We start from the raw sequence: 16775 nt of genomic DNA, 5'->3' as shown, positions 1-16775 counted from the left end.
CGCTCACTTACCTCATGTACCCCCTCCTGATGAAATAACCCCTCCCCCCCGCAGAAGCCACGCAGCCTAACGGCATAGCCCCACCCCGTCCTGCCTCTAGCCCCGCCTCAGCAGCGGCGCCGGGTTCCATAGCGGCGCAGGGACAAGCCGCCCGGCCGGTCTATGGCTGTGGCGCATGCGCAGAGGGAGCATTCCCCATTCCGCCCCCTCTGTCACGTCACAGTTGGTGCCGGTACCGCCGCCGCCGCTGCTGTAGACCCAGGAGTAGCAGGGCTGGCCCGGGCTCTCCCTCCCCCCCCTTCCCTCTGCTCGGCCGGCACCCGCCCGCCATCCCCCGGGCAAGGAGCCTCCTAGTCCCTCTCAGGGCCCTTCCCCCCCCACGGACCCCGTCCCCCATGGAGCTGCCGCCCACCCTGCACTCGGTGAAGCTCTATGTCTACGACCTGTCCAAGGGCATGGCCCGGCGCCTCAGCCCCCTCATGCTGGGTAAGAGGGCTGGCCCGGGGGCAGGGTCGGTGGGGTTGGGACGGGGGGCCTGCGAGGCCGTGGGATGGGCGGGGGCCGGGCCGTTGCGGGGAGGATTGTCCTGGGTCCTGCCCCCGGTGGCCCTTTGGTCCCCCCACAGCCCCACCCCAGTTTGCCGCTCTGGAGGCGAGTCGCTCCCGGGAGTCGGACGCTGGGACGGCTTCCCAAGCTGCAAAGTAACGTGTGTCCCGCCAGAGCGCTGGCACCTGCAGAGCCCCCCAGCACACACACACACAAACTGCTCCCCGAGGGGACAAAGGCTCCCTCGCAGAAATTGCACCGTGGTGGAGTGGAGCTGTGGCCCTTTATCTAAAAGAAAAGAGATTTTCACGGCAGCAAGGATACATTTTCCCATTTGACACGGTAGGGTAGGGTTCACAGATCAGTGCAACCCTGCTGATAAAATCACATTAGGGTGGGACTGACCCAGTTTTGAAATGTGCTAGAATATATACCCGTTTCAAGCAGTTTATACATATCTGTGGTAGAAGTACTGAATTCTACCGTGGGCAGTGTTCCAGTGTCAAGTGCTACACTATATGACACTGGTGCATCTAAAGAGCAATTCCTGGAAGTGTATGAATTTATTACCACTTCACAGATTTTTCACAAGAGATATTATGATCTTTCTGCCCAGGATCTTAATGGGTGAACTTTATGAGTAAAGGAGGTGCAGGCCCTAACTAATTGTTAATGCTGTACTCTGACTCATGATAAGGCCATACACCCTGGACTGTCTGTGGTGTAGACTAGGCCATAGTTTATTCATATCACTATCAATTCTCTTACCAAGAACTTGTCCTTTGTCAACTGACCAATAGTTTGATGACTTTGAGGAATTGTCTCTCTTGTGTATGGTTTCTGAAGTGTGAAGTGGCCTTGTCGGAAGAGGAGGACCTGTAAATGTCTCTTACGGAGTCTGCCCCATGTCAGGCTAACAATGTATATCAGCCTTCCTATCCACCTCAGTATCTGAATAGATGGCCCTATGAACTGTGTGAACTGCTGGCAGTAACTTCATCTGCCTGTCCTGAGAGAAAGATGTTTTGCTTTCCTGTGGCTTTTTAAAAGTGAAAATGAAAGCCTGAATTATACTGCACATGAAGGTCCATATATGCTAACAGTGAGTTTGAGAAGAAAACATTCCTGTTGAGACCCTAAGTGATTAATTCTGTGTATGACAGATAGACAGAAACAGCAGCTTTGAGAGGAGTGCATTTGACTATCCCACCCCATGCTGGATAATTTCAGAATAATTACAGATACTTATTTATCCCTTCAGGCTCTTTTCCATTGTACTGGCAAGGATGTAACTTTCTCTTGTAATGGTTTTAGTGACTACGTTTTATCTGGGCTGGAGGGGAAAGCCTGGTTTACACACACATTTGCAATTATTTAACTAAATGTGATAAAGTTTAGCTAAATCAACCTTAGCCATGCTTCTTCTGGAATAAGTGTCCGCCCACAGGCTTGTACTGAAAACTAAACTGATGTTTATTCACATCTTTTGTTATTACAATGCAAATTCATATGCAGACCAAGCCAAAGCATTCTAGCTCTGGTATGACGTAAGATGCCAGTCTTAGTATTTTGCTGCTTTATAAGTTCCTGCATGATACGCTTTATTTACTTTTTTTCTGAATGGTAATAAGTATGCTATGATTTTTATGATACCAATAATTGCAAAATAATGTGTTTGAAAAACAGTACACAGGTCTAAGTTTGTAGGAGTCTGCAGAAAGAAAGAGAAAATTACAAATTGGATCAGAGTCCACAGTTGTGTGGGAAATACTGATTGCTAGTGATGGTTAATAACCAGCTGAGATTGGGCAAGTTGTCATGAGTTCTGGGAATAATGCCCACTAGGCTTGTTTAGTCACAGTGACAAGGCAAACTTCAGAATATTTGGGATCATATGAATTTGGTGATTGGATTGTCCCAAAGATAGATCTTGGTTTTTATTCTTTGAGTGATAGTAAATCTCTAGTGTGGGCTCCCCATTGCCAAAACTGACCTTAGTGGTTTTCCACAGATCTCCCCAAAGTAGGCAGATGGGAAAAGTACCTTCTTTCCCGAAATATATCCAATCCCCTTTTTGAGTGGCCACAAAAGGGGTTTGGCACTACTCTATAGATGGGCTTTATATGGGGATCTCATGCAGCCAATAGCTTTTATTCCTTTGGAGCCCAGAGCAGTTCAGATGTGAGACTCTTAAGCTTCATGGAATACAAAAATTAGACAGGGAAATAATGTATTAGATGATTTAGTTCTAAACCCTTGTCATCCCTAGCCAGTCCAGGATTACTCCTAATAGTATCTTCTTCTTTGTTAGAGCTAAACTGGATAAAGCAATGTGACTCTTTCTTTGGTGGGATAATTCCTCATAATGCCACCTTCTTAAAATACAAATGCATTTAAAATAAAGATTGGAAAGGAAGGTGACAAATATAGAACCAAACGGTTCTTAAGGTGTTTTAGAGGAGGGGAAGAATGGAATGAGATGTGTATCAAAGGGAAGCAGATTCCACATCATAGGACCCACCACAGCAAAGGCATAATTGCCTGGCAATTTCAGATAGGCTAGAGGAATCCTGAAGTAGTAATGAGTATTGTGTTAATATGTGTCAGTACAAAGCTCAAGGATTAGTCCTCTCATCCCTCAAATACTTGTAGAAAGTTCTGTAAGGTAACTTTATAATGATCATCACCACAGTAGCTGAATGCTGAACTTGGACAATTCAAGATTTCCGTAGCATTGTTGAAACAGATGTTATAGTGACTTAATTATGTCCTTTGGCCACATATAGTTTTCCTTCCATCCCCCTAATCCATTTTCTGGTGTTACTCTTCCCTGAATTTCCTTCCAGTGTACCAGACATCTTTCTGATATTGAGGTATGCACTATTGAACACTGTAGTTTCTACTGCATTTAGGAACTATCAACTTCCTTGTCTGTGACGTCATATGTGCAAGCCAAAACTGTAATGGCATTTATCTGACTTGCTCTACCCTTTGGGATATGCTTGACTAGTTTAGCATGTCCAACTAAACTGGCTTTAAAATAGTAAAATAATATTCACCAATGGGAAAGCAGTGAAAGTTCCATTCTTAGAATGTTTGGTCTTATTCTTCCAGGAGGGGGTGGGGGCAAATGAAAACTGGAAGCTGAGCTGTTCTAACACCCTGATTGTGGACAAGCTACCCTAATATTAAGAGAGATCCATGGTGAGGATTAATGTACCGCCACTTCAGTGCTGGCGCAAGTTTTTCAGGGTGATATGCAAATGAAATGTTCAGGGCCTTTTCTAACTTGCTCCCCTCATGTACCTGAGCTAATGGCACTGACTCAGGGGTCAGATGTGTGTACGTGGGATCCCTGTATGAGTGGAACCCTAGACTGCAGTATAAGGCAAAAGCTGCCACTGTGTGAATCAGTCAATCAATTAAGAATACATTAGTTGGAACAGTTCTTGATGGAATATTCAGCCAGCACTACCGTCCTTCCCACTCCACTAGCCCATAAAGACTCTGAGAGCAGGGGATAACTGTTACTTATCTCCTGCCTTTTTCCTTCTATGCGCGATCCAGCTCCTCATGATTTAAATAAGAGGACAGGATGGTTCCAGAGCAAGACTGAATCAGCTTTGTCCCAAAGCATTTACTAAAGAGGATTGCTTGAAAATTAAACTGTCTACGCTTTCCCCCATACACCCTATCTCCGCACACTCCAAGCCACCTCTGGGAATGAGGGACTGAGACTCAGATGCAGACTCCTCTTCACTCCCTCCGTTGGCATTGTGCTGCAGTTTCACTAAGTAGGGCAATATTCTTTCAGAAATGAGGAGGCATCCTAAGTGACTAAACACGCTAAATTTGATAGCACCTTATTTCCGTGCTACCCAGCTGAGGGAATAGGTGTTGCTCTCACTTTTGTGCCAGTGTAGGCACCAGTTTTGCATCCCAGTCAGGGTATTTGGTATCCTGAGTAGTAGCTGTCTCCTTATATAATCCCTTCGTGCATCACTAGTACACTGTTCTTGGATTTGATTAATCCAGATCCATCTACAAACTCCACTTTTATTTGGGGTTAAAAACCTGCACATGCATACGCTCCATCCCCTAACCCTCAAGATTAATAAATTAATTGTGCCAACAAGATAGATGATTCACAGCCATCTAATCTTCCCAGTACGTGGCCTTCTGGATAAACCCAGGCATGGGAGTAATCTGGTTTGATTGGATTCTAAAATTATACAGGCTCAGTTTCTAGTATAAAAGTGACCTTGTATCCTAACTATGAACCTGTGTCCTAACTTAGTCACAGAACAAGTAAATAAAGTCTAGTAATTCTTCAAATTCCCACAATTAATTTGAGGGCAGTGGAATTGTTTCTCATGAGCTTTAACCTATTTTCTTGCCCCCATAAATAGTGTTTAGGTTGGCAAGATAGCTATTTGAAACAGAAACCTTTTTAAAAAATAGAGTATCCAAAAAAACCCTTATGTAGGCTCCCAAATCACTTAGGCTCAGATTCAGCAAAGTATATAAATATGTGATTAATGGGACTACTTGCATGCTTAAAGATATGCATATGCTTAACTATCTTGATGAATCAAGGCTTAAAGGCTATCAAATAGCTTAGTCGTAAATTTTAGTAAATTTTGTAAAAAGCAACTTAAAATGTCTTGATCTTAATTTTGATATTCCCCTGCAGCATTGGGAATCCAAACACAACTTCTCTTTACTAATAAATTATAATCAGTAAGTGGAACTATCCAGTAGAGCTTCACTGTCTATGACGAATGAAGTACAAAAACTAACAGCAGAAATAGTGAAGAGACCCTGATTTTTAAAAACATTTCCAATTTAGGAATCTTAGGCATTGGCACAAGTAAAGGAATGCTTTAAAACACAGTTTATCTTGACATCCTCTCTGTTTAATAGAATATGTTTTTAGAGAGAATTACCATAGAAAATCACATTTTAGAAAACTAGTTCCTTCCTCTTTCCAACCTGCTGCCAGAATTCTGTCTCTATAAACTAGCCGCTGAAGTTTATTTTATCTGTCCTGCTTAGACAGAGTCATCACCTGTTGCCAGAGAAAACACTGAGTTCTGAACTATGTTCTTGACATGATGAGTGAAGGAGGAAGCTATTTTCACATTTAGTTTCAAGATGTAAATATTTGTAACTTTTTAATCTACCCCAATCCTGTTTTTAAATGCCCTATAGGTTATCTTTGAAAGGGAGACACTATTGGGTTCTCTTTCAAATAAATTATTATTTATATTCTAATAGTGCATATAGGGATCCAGTTATGTTAGGTGATGCACAAATACATAAGAATAGACACTGTATGTATAATTCTCCATTGTCCATTCTCCAATTCCTCTTCCACTGATCAAGTCACTTTCCATGTATTGGTTTTTAGTCACTTTCTAATTAGTTTAGTGTCATGAGGCAGATTTCCATGTTTCTAAATGAGCTGAAACCAAAGTGGCTTTTTTTGTTTCATCTTCTGAATTCAGTGATCTTCGCAACAAGTCTTTAACTGTTGCTGCTGGCCGAAGTCACAAAACTGGATAAGGTGGTAAATTTAAAAACAACAACTCAGATTTGGTAGGTTATAATTTTAAAACCTATTTAAATTTCAGCCCCATACTTTATTTTTAAGAAGAGATAGTGAGAATGAGCTACAGAGCCTTCACTTGTAGGTCACCAGTTCCAATCTAGCCCTTTATCAGTAGTGACTGAAAAGGAAATTCATTATTATATGATGGCTCTATAATGGACTATGTGAAATTAGTATGAAACTAGTACACTCGGTACTGACTGAGCACCTTTGTTGGTAAGCTTAGAGGCCAAGGACTTACTGAGCCACTGAAATGGTGCTCTCGTCTTCTCCCTAGAAGTGGGCCCATTCAGGGTTAGGAGGATGTATGTTGGCAGAGAAGTCTGGCGCTGCCAATTCCTCATGCAAGTAAACAGAGAAATTAAGTCACCAGTGCAAACAGTGTGGCACCATTCACTAGCGCTACAGTTCATTACTAAATGAAAAAAAGCTATTTTTCCTGATCCTTTAGAACAATGGCTCTCAACCTCTCCAGACTACTGTACCCCTTTCAGGAGTCTCATTTGTCTTGCAAAGTTTCACCTCACTTGAACTACTTGTTTACAAAACCAGACATAAAAGTGTCACAGCACACTATTACTGAAAAATTGTTTACTTTCCCATTTTTACCATATAATTATAAAATAAATCAATTGGAATATAAATATTGTACTCACATTTCTGTGTATAGTGTATCGAGCAGTATAAACAGGTCATTGTCTGTTTGAAATTTTACTTTTACTGATCTTGCTAGTGCTTGTTATGTAGCCTGTTATAAAACTTGGCAAATATCTAGATGAGTTGATGTACCCCCTGGAAGACCTGTGCGTATCCCCAGGGGTACATGTAGCCCGTGTTGAGAACCACTGCTTTAGAAAGTTGCAACTTTGGTATTAAGGTTGCAGCTTGGGTTTAAGGCAGGATGTGGTAATAGGTGAAGATGCATAGGTGAGTGACAGCAAGTATACTGAATTGTGTAAAGGAAGTTGCCGATGACTCTCTCCTTCTCTCTACATACAGGGAAACAGCTGGATGGGATCTGGTAAGTGACTAGATTTAACTTGCATAATGTGTGTTAGACATTAGATAGCGTTTCCAATATGGCATGTTTGAGATCTGAAGGAACCCATTGGTACTGAACAGAGTTTGAGGTACTTTCTGAATGTTCTTAGAGTTACTAGAAGAAAGATTGATCGCATTGAATTAGGCACTGTGCAAATCTCCTTTCAGTTCTTGTCAATGGACCTTCATACCAACAATAATTATTATTACATATTTTATTGCAGTAGCACCCTAAATGTACTAGTCATTTTTCAAACACAGGATACTGTCTGTGTCCAAAACAACTTAGCTTCTGATTGCAGACATGACTTAAAATGAGAGCACCAACAGCAGGTGAAAATAGGAGGATTGCTGACAAAGGTTACAAAAATAACACCACATGGTTACTTAGTAGCTATATGCACATTTTGTTAGAAAATATGTTCTCCAATAGATAAAGTACCATCATGCCCAACTCGCCAAAGTCTCCATCCAGGATTACAGGCCCCTTGACCAATGTCTTCCATCCTCCCTCACCAATCAACCATCCTGTCATCCCTCATCCAACTATCCCACTCACTGTCCAACTCTTTTCCAGTCCCCATATCCAGCCACCCTCTGTCCATATGGTGACCCTGGGTAATTCATGCCCCAAACTTTCCCAAATTTCTAACTGCCCATGAGAGAAGTTTTGTCCTTCACTACATATGGCTGGAGAAGGGAAGCTATTGGGGGTTCTTCTCCCACCTTTTCTGGTGCCTTGGATACTCATGGTGGTCCTGACTGAGCCATTTGCTCCCACCTGCAGTGTAGCATGAGGCTTGATAACCAGTGTGACCATTTTTCTTCTGGTTAGTGTACCAGCAGACATTATTCCTACTCATAGAAGGGTCTCAATCTTTTCTTGCCTCTTACTAAGTTATTTGCCTCAGTAATATCTTAGGCAACATGTACTACAGTTCTAGCCTTTCATCCACTCATATGAGTGGTTTATAAGCTGTCTTAAACATTTCCTCCTCTTCTTTCATATGGCTTCCTTTTCATGTCTCCTTGCTCTCCCTCCACAGGCACACCTCCATAATTGTCCATAAGGATGAGTTCTTCTATGGCAGTGGTGGGATTTCCAGCTGTGCACCTGTAAGTTCAGCCTTCTTGGGACTTTTTCCTAGCTCTACTCTTTTCTCTTCCCATATGGTTTCTTGATGATGATTAATTTCTCTAATCAGGAGTGCCCTGTGTTTGCCCTTTAGGAAAAGTGTACAAGTGTATTTAGTCTTAAGAGATTGCATGATGCAGCCAGGTGAGGTGCTAAGGGTCATGATGGCTGGTCAGCTGGGGAAAAGGGAACCTGCACAATGGGTTTGGTCCCAACCACAAGTTAGAACATCAGCGAGAGTTCAAAACAAACTATGGGGTTTCCTGTGCTCAGCATTCTGAGAAGGAAGAAGCTTCCTGCAGCTCAGCCACCCCTTGGCTGCCTTGGTTGGCTGTAAATCAGAGGTGGGCAAATTACAGGCCACATCCAGCCCACGGGACAGTCCTGCCTGGCCCTTGAGCTCCCAGTCGGGGAGGCTCACCCCCAGCCCCTCCCCTGCTGTCTCCCCTCCCCCACCGCCTCAGCTTGCTGTGCTGCCAGCGCTCTGGGCGATGGGGCTGCAAGCTCTTGCTGGGCAGCACGACTGTGAGAGCTGCCGGCCTGCTCTGGTGTTCTAGACTGTGCGGCGATGTGGCTGGCTCCAGCCGGGCGGCACGGCTGCCAGTCCTGGTGCTCTGAGCGGCATGGTAAGGGGGCAGGGAGCAAGGGGGTTGGATAAGGGGCAGCAGGTCCCAGGGGGCAGTCAGGGGACAGGGAGCAGGAGGCGGTTGGATAGGCATGGGAGTCCTGGGGGCCTGTCAGGGGGCGGGGGTATGGATAGGGGTCAGGGCAGACAGGGAGCACGGGGGGCTGGATAGGGGGTGAGGTCACAGTGGGGCGGTTAGGGGCGGGGGTTCCCAGGAGTGGGTAGTCAGGGGACAAGGAGCGGGGCGGGGGGTTGGATGGGTCGGTGGTTCTGAGGGGGGTGGGAAGGGGCGGGGGCCAGGCTGTTTGGGGAGGCACAGCCTTCCCTACCCAGCCCTCCATACAGTTTCAGAACCCCGATGGGGCCCTCACGCCAAAAAGTTTGCCCACCCCTGCTCTAAATGGAGGATTTTTATACTTAGACCTTGGTGATTCATGGTATTTAAAATGCACACACATTGACTACCTTGACATCCTCTCCAGTTCTTGGGGTGGTCTTAGCCCAAAGTTCACCCTCTGAAAGCACCTTAAAACACAGGTCTGCCACACAGTTCTGGAACAGCATGGAGAACACAGCAGCAAGTTGCAGAATAAGCCACATGAAGTGTCTTGTACCTCTCGTTCTCTAACTGGGGAGAGCTGGGGACAGAATAGTTTGCTCTGAATCTGATACTGTAAGCCGCTTTCCCTGCTCCTGGGCAAACCATGTTAGTTTGTTTATGTCAGCAGCATTCTGGACTGCAGGAATCCCCACCCCTTGGAGTGCTTCATCAGAATTCATTCTGTCCATTTAGAATCTTCTTTTGCTTGTGCATTTCACAGGGAGGGACATTGCTTGGACCCCCAGACTCAGTTGTAGACCTGGGGAGCACGGAAGTTACAGAAGAAATTTTCCTGGAATACTTGTCCTCGCTGGGAGAATCCATGTTCCGGTGAGTTATGGCTTTTATTTGATTTTTAACATCTTTGCCAAAAAAAGAAAATTGGGGTGGGAGTCCCAGGGCCTGTCTTACTAACACAAAGTTTCATCTGCCTAGTATGCTGCTTAGTACTATCCAGATAATAAGTAATAATGGGGCTAGAGCTGGCACATGATCAACTGCAAGCTACGTAACACTTGGGCAGACCCAAGCCTTGATCAAGGGTGGAAAAGCATTCTATCAGGATGCCTGCAACACTGGATCTTGAGCATTGGATTTGACAGCAAACAGGGTTTTGCCTGGTATGTATTGGATGAGAGACCTTCATGGAAGACCTAAGTGATGGAGGAAATGGTGTTCATTCAACAGGGGCACTTTACCATGAGAGCCAGTACTGAAACACTGTGCTGGAGCTGCCCTCTTTCAGATGATATGTAAAACCAAGGTTCTGACTTCCTGTGTTCATTAGAAAGCCCCGGGCAGTTCTTACAAAAGTAATTAACAATAATAGTTAGTGTCCTTGTGAAATTCCAACCTCAGCAATTACTTGGATCTACTTTTTCTTCTGTAATTTCAAGTGAACAAGTTGGTCCTCATTTCTCCTCCAAAAGGCTGTTGTGTAGTGTCAGTAGTACAGAATGGTTGCCATGTTCCACCCCCAACTCTGCTGAGTTTTGGAGAGAGAATGGACTTGTGTGTGTTGTCTAAATCGTGTTAGGGCCCGTTAGGATGAAGGGTGCTGATGTAATTGATTATTGCTTTGAGTTCCTTTTCTTGTGGTATTTATTGCTGACTCTCACTCTTCTGTGTTTGAACTCCTCTCCTGGGCACAGAGGAGAGTCTTATAACCTCTTTGAACATAACTGCAACACCTTTAGTAACGAAGTGGCGCAGTTCCTGACAGGAAGAAAGATACCTTCCTACATCACTGACCTTCCGTCTGAAGTCCTTTCCACGTGAGTACAATCTTCTCTGCTTCTATCTGTAGTATGTTGCTTCATGCTGATGCCTGGATGTTTGCTGCCACATCTGATAAGCCCTAGGTGGGGACTGGTACCTGCTGTACCTCGTGAGATCAGGGAGAGGATGCCGCTTCATTTATCTGGGCCTTTATGTGCCATGACAGTCTCCACACCATGACTGGCCCTGTCATGATGTGGGAAGGGTGAAAGATTCTTTTCTTCTACCATCAATGAACGGAAACTAAATGCTTCCCTACAGCTTTTTTTAATCACGTGACAAGATGTATATAAGAGGTCAGAGAGCCGTATAAAAGCCAGTGGCTAAGGATACTAATACCTCTTTGAAATTAAAATAAGCAATGTCTACATCTCAGGGCAGGATGTGGGCATTGCTAATGAGTCACCTTTCCTGCCCTGGAGGGCCATCACTGTGTTGAGGCTTGCCATGTTGCCTTATGGGGGTAAAGCTTTAAAGATACTTAAAAGCAGGGACTGGATGGGAGGAGAGGATGCAGAAGGGAGGAAATAAGTGAAAGTTCTATAACATCCCTTCTCATCACAGCTGAGATTTGTAGATCTCACTGCCTCAGATGCTAGCTCAGCCTCCTTTGGTATGCACTTTCAGTTGAGTCAGTAAGGAGAGCTGCACAATCCAGTTCTCCTCTTATCACAAACAGCACTGTACCTGACTATGACACACAAGGTCAGTTGGTAGAAAAGTTTCTCCTATACCAGGCTGTAAGCTCAAGCTAAGCAAAGTCAGATGCAGTGTATACTGAAATAGGAGACCTTCAAGGAAAACTCAGATGCTGCAGGATTCAGTAGGGATTATTCAGTGAATACTGATCCAGCGTTGCACAGAAGTGCTAGAGGTTGTTCTGCTGTCAGAGATGCCACCTTTCAGAAGAGATATTAAACTAAGGTTTGGACACTTGTGACCATTAGCGATCCCATAGCCCTTTTCCCAAGGTTACTGATGATAGTCACTATGTTTCTGGCCACGTTTGAATTTAGCTCAAATTTGACATTCTGCCTCCCTAACTTTCTCTTAGGAGTTTCAGTTGGATAGCTACTACTCCACTATTTAATGATGTTTGACACTTAATGGAAAACTGCTTTGCAAAATCATATTCTGATCACTTCAGGTAACTAGATAAATTACTAAAAGTTAGTATCAGACAGGGTACTGCTATCTTGACACTACTTTGTTAGGATTCAAGGAACTGGCTCATGAAAACTAGTGTTTGAACAAACATTTAAAGTTGCTGCTGTAGCAAGTTTTATTTAACTGGTTAAATTAAACCATATAAAACAACTCACTGAAGAGCAGGACTTCACTAAGTTGCCTTTATAAAGGCCACCTCATTCTATTTCAGAGGTGGCTGTATTTCAAGGGTGCATGAGAAATCCTTGTATATATGTAGCATGATCACTTTGAGATCTATAAATATCCCTTTTTCTTTTCTTTTTTAATTTCATTGCCACCTCAGACCCTTTGGACAAGCTTTGAGGCCTCTCCTGGACTCCATCCAGATCCAGCCACCTGGTGGGAATACCTTCCGCAGACATAATGGACAGAGCTAACACAAGTGGATGGATGTGCCCAGCCTCACCAGGCTTTTCCTTTTTAAACACACAAATCTACCAGATTTCTATTTTATAATTTCACATCAGCATTGTCTTCAAGGAAACGACAAGATGTTTTTTCAGATTTCCCAGGGAGATGACTTATTGGGTTGCATGTAGGACAATGCTACCAAAAAGATTGCCATAATTTCCAATAGCATTATTCTAACTTGTTAAGGCTGTCTTGTCTGTGTACACTGACACTTTCTAAATAGCCCCCATGCTGGAGATGTGGAATTCATTCTATGGAGACTAGAGAGCCCATTACTCAATTTGGGGTACCCAAGGGGAGGCACTGGGTTAAGAGTCCTAGCAATCCCTTACCAGACTTGCATCTTTTTTCTTTTTTACTGCCCGTATTACGGGATATTTGCTGCAGTCTGTAACAGAAAGACACAGTGAGTTTTGTAATACTGCAGTGGGTCCCCCAATATTAAAACCTTCTCACTATTCCATTAATGTTGTGTTGTTTGCTCAAGTGGAGAAGTTAACCTAACCTAGTCAGAACATTCACAGTGGGATACTTACAGGGGAAAGGTGTCCTAGCTCAATAAAACCTGCTAGCCTCTCAGTGTTACAGTCTTCAGTGACATTAGGTATGAGTTGGATGTTGGCTGCAGCAGAGTGTCACTACCAGCCTCATAATGCTAGATCCAAGAATTAAGGGATGGAGGATAGGACATCTCCAAAAGATCAGTATCCCTTTCAGTCAGGGGAAAATAAGGGTCAAGTAAAAGCAAAATTAAGTAAAACTTTTCCTTCTCCCTGTAGCAAGCAAGCTCATAGGCCCCTGTGCAGAACCCTTGGAAACTGACTCCCTTTGTATGGGGCCTGTTCTTGCCCTGCTGAGCCAGTGTTGCATGCACAGTGAGGAAAGAATAGCATGGCAGCTGCACATTAATCTAAGGTTTGCAAACAGTCTGCTGCATCTGTTTGCAGTCACAACATAAGCACTCAGGTCCCAGCCTTCTGCGACACCATAATCCTTTCCATGGAAGTTGAGTGTGATGTCACAGATGAGTCTGATTAAATGTGTGAAGAAAACAGCGGGTCAGCATTGCAGGAGCTCCTATCTGGTTTCCATGTAAATTTCCCCAAATTAAAGAAGAAGAGGGATGAACAAGAGAAAAGCAGAACAGCCTCTAAATAGAATTTCTCCACCTTTCCATGGGGCATCAGGGACACTTCAAGAGATACATGTGCCTATCATTGGAAGTGGGTAAGGCTGAACAACAGGCAAAGGGTTGGGTCAGAACTGCATCCTCCCCTGATTTAAGATTACTGAGTCCTCTCCATTTAACTCTCTTGTGGGTAGGAGATTAGGGAAAGGAAAGAAGGGGTACTTTTGTGCTATCTTTCCTTCAAGTATAGATATCCTCCCCCCATTGATTCTCCAGCAACTGTATTTAGGAGAGACAATGCAAGAAAGATAGTCACGGGACACTGGAAACTTCCCCTGTGGTTACTAGTGTTGCTGATACTCTCTAATGGGGAGTACTTGGCCCAGATCCTGCCAACAGGAACACCTTGTGTGTACAGAACCCTTTGCCCAGTGTCTAGTTGTGCAAAGAACTGCTCCAAGCTTAGTCCAGACCTGCCTCAACTTCTAATCACACAGGTGCACAGGATACTTCCTAGGATCCTAAAGGTGTTGTGTCCTTGCTCTCTTAGGCTTCTACCCTTGATAATAGTTCCAAAAGGATATCCTTTGGAGAGCAATTTCTGTTGCACTTATTCAGTAACAACAATAAGTGGTGCACACTGTTTGGGAAGAAGAGGAGGATTTTAGTTTGCTGTTGCCCTGCATGTTATGTAGTCCTTTACACAAGTACATAGTGGGTGTAAAATGTGTTATCAAGTCAGACTGATAGTGTATATAACTACACAAGGTGCAGGGCAATGGTCAATGCAACCCAGAATGTGTTTCATTGTGTCATCTTCTCCTTGTAACATAACAGTCCTTTTCCTCAGCCCTTCATTGTGATGAATCTGGACTCATCTGGTAGAACATCAGCGGTAGGAGCAGATGCCCTTTAGAAACAGCTCCTGGTTTGCATAAACATTCCCAGAACTCAGAAAATGCATAGTCTGCAGAAACTGTTCTAAAGTGAGTGGTTTTCAGAGCCCTTCTTTCCCTGCTCCTCCAGAAGCACCAACAAACAGGTCTTTGCATTCCTCTGCTTTCCTATCCTCTACATGTCTTCCTGTCCTGTCCTTCCTCATCTCCTGTTGTATAAATGGAGACCAGCATACACCCTAGCAATGTATCCCACTAATTAGGCCTGAGCCTGGATCTTACTTGACTGTCCAGCAAACTTCAGGACCTTTTACATCTTTTCTGGGAGGGAGGAGAGAAGGGGAATATGTGTATTTTGGAATCTGCCATCCCTCCACCCCATTAATCCCAGTACATCTAGTGCTGTTACTTTTTAAAAAAAGTTACTGGACAAAATTTTACTGAACAGCAGCTTCTGTTAGCAGTCACTGTGGCACAGTCCCACTGTAGGGGGGAACCCAGAAAGGGGCCTGAGTTCAACACTAACACTGGGATCCTTGATAAATGAATTACATAAAAGTGGGCCCCCTCTGCCCCAACCAATTAACATGGTTGTGTAGTGAGCCCACCCAATGCTCTGTAGGCTTATTAGTAGCCCACTCCCTCAGACGGGTTATGTATAAATTGCAGATACATATACCCAGCATTCCACCCACCCACACTTATTTATAGGTATATAACATAGAATGAGAAATAAATATGTAAATGTATGTAAGTAAAGCACTTCCAGTGAGTTGACTAACAAAGGGGCAGGGAAACTGAACCTTTTCTCTTGGAAGAGAGCAGAACCCCTTTGCCCCAACTCTTGTTTTCTGTCTTGTATTTCTGGGGTTCCCCTCAGTGCTGCTGAACAATGCCTGGACAGAGGGGATGCATTTTTACATTAAAATAATGTCGTCTGTAGGCAGAAAGTGGTGTTTGGTTTATTCTGTTTTTTTTCCCTATTGCAATAAACAGAACTATAGTATGTTGGTCTGTGTTACTTCGTGTGTCGACACAGCTCCTGAACACAAGCAAGTGACTAGAGCCCCATCAGGGCCTATCTGTCAATACCAAGATGTGGGCTGGGAAACTACCCCAGCAGCTCATGCCATTTGGTGATATTAAAGGGAGTACTAGCTGCCTCACTCTGGTAGAGCTGGTCACAAGCAGCATCAAGTCTGGGGACAGTGGTTCCATGCACACCCTGCTCCTGCATCAGGTCTACTTTCCTTGATGCTTGACAGAGCTCTGAAGAGCCTGTCAGTGCTGCGGAACAATGGCTGGATGGAGGGGGGGTGCTCTTCGGCCCTCACTTGAGTAAGATGCCTTCATAACATTGAATGGATGGGGAAGAATAAAATCTCCTAATCTTTGCTGCTAAAGGAGGTAAACTGAGTTAAAAGACAGAGGAAGAGGGGCTGGGCAGTGAGGGAGCCTAGGCTGGAACCTCCCTGAACCCACTCTAGTTATCTTCCATTCAAAATGTTGAGATATCAGCCAAGTATTTTGTTTTTTTTTAAATAACAGGGAGGCCCCATGCCTGGCTTTCCTTGCAGAAGCAGGGGAGAGATTGCATAGAATACCCACCTCATCCTAACACATTCATTGCTTTATAGGAATCCCTGTGCTCCCATCAACACGGCTCTGGGGAAAAAGGAAAAATTCCTTCTCAATTTTAGTTAGTGATCAGTTCAGCCCTCCGAATGCAGGCAAGTTATCATGCTTCAGCTTCTCTCCACGTAAATTCAGAGCACGTTAATGACAGAGTAATTATGTCCGCCTCTCCCCCTTAATGCTAAGAAGCTGGGTTCTGCTGATATTTTAAAGGGCAAAGAATTTCAAACAGTGGTCAGAGTCAGGATTGCAGTTGCATCGGTGGCTATGTAGTTACCAAACGTAGATTCATGCATGGGAAAGCTGGTCTTAGACATTAGCTATCAGCAGTGGCCTCAGGCAGAGCGGACACCTATTCCAAAGGGGGAATTCCAGCAGATAGTCCCGGCTGATTATTACAGTGCCATTTCTATGCCAGCAGCAGCTGCTGTAGAGGGAATGTATCAAGGGATCTCTAGCATTTAGTCAGAACAGGTGGTTTGGTTAGGGCTTCAAAGTGTTCAGTAACTATGGAATGACAGACAGTTTGCCCAGGGCAAGTGCAGTCTTACAGCAAGCCCAGATGAATGATTAAACATATTGCTGCTGCCCAAAGGGCAAATTCCTGTTGTCCGAGGGAAGAGGGATGTGAGCATTCCTCCTAGCCAGCTGGTACTAA

The 16775-nt window shown here is 44.2% G+C and overlaps 1 protein-coding gene across 2 annotated transcripts; it reads left to right on the top strand.

Annotated features, from left to right (window-relative positions):
- Window positions 1–43: 43 nt before the first annotated feature.
- DESI1 (desumoylating isopeptidase 1) lies at window positions 44–15488 on the top strand. 2 transcript variants are annotated; one of them, XM_043544186.1, is made up of 7 exons: window positions 130–486; window positions 7157–7178; window positions 8245–8314; window positions 9780–9889; window positions 10711–10833; window positions 11892–11984; window positions 12330–15488. In XM_043544186.1, exons 1-6 carry the CDS (start codon window positions 396–398, stop codon window positions 11935–11937), a joined length of 462 nt encoding a protein of 153 aa, XP_043400121.1. In that variant the 5' UTR covers window positions 130–395; the 3' UTR covers window positions 11938–11984; window positions 12330–15488. The 2 variants fall into 2 exon arrangements, with proteins under 2 accessions (XP_037738529.1, XP_043400121.1); XM_037882601.2 differs by lacking the exon at window positions 11892–11984 and having other exon boundaries at window positions 44–486.
- Window positions 15489–16775: the final 1287 nt, after the last annotated feature.

This window comes from Chelonia mydas, chromosome 1 (assembly GCF_015237465.2).
Source record: "Chelonia mydas isolate rCheMyd1 chromosome 1, rCheMyd1.pri.v2, whole genome shotgun sequence".
In the NCBI taxonomy this organism is placed as follows: domain Eukaryota; kingdom Metazoa; phylum Chordata; order Testudines; family Cheloniidae; genus Chelonia; species Chelonia mydas.
This window is presented reverse-complemented; position numbering and strand designations above follow the sequence as displayed.

What these genes read in the sequence shown, in the direction of transcription:
- DESI1 (XM_037882601.2), top strand. Translation starts at nt 396, where the DNA reads ATGGAGCTGCCGCCCACCCTGCACTCGGTGAAGCTCTATGTCTACGAC. An exon ending in CTGGGAGAATCCATGTTCCG is followed by an intron (nt 9,890 to 10,710) that starts GTGAGTTATGGC and finishes TCCTGGGCACAG; the next exon opens with AGGAGAGTCTTATAACCTCT. An exon ending in CCGTCTGAAGTCCTTTCCAC is followed by an intron (nt 10,834 to 12,329) that starts GTGAGTACAATC and finishes TTGCCACCTCAG; the next exon opens with ACCCTTTGGACAAGCTTTGA.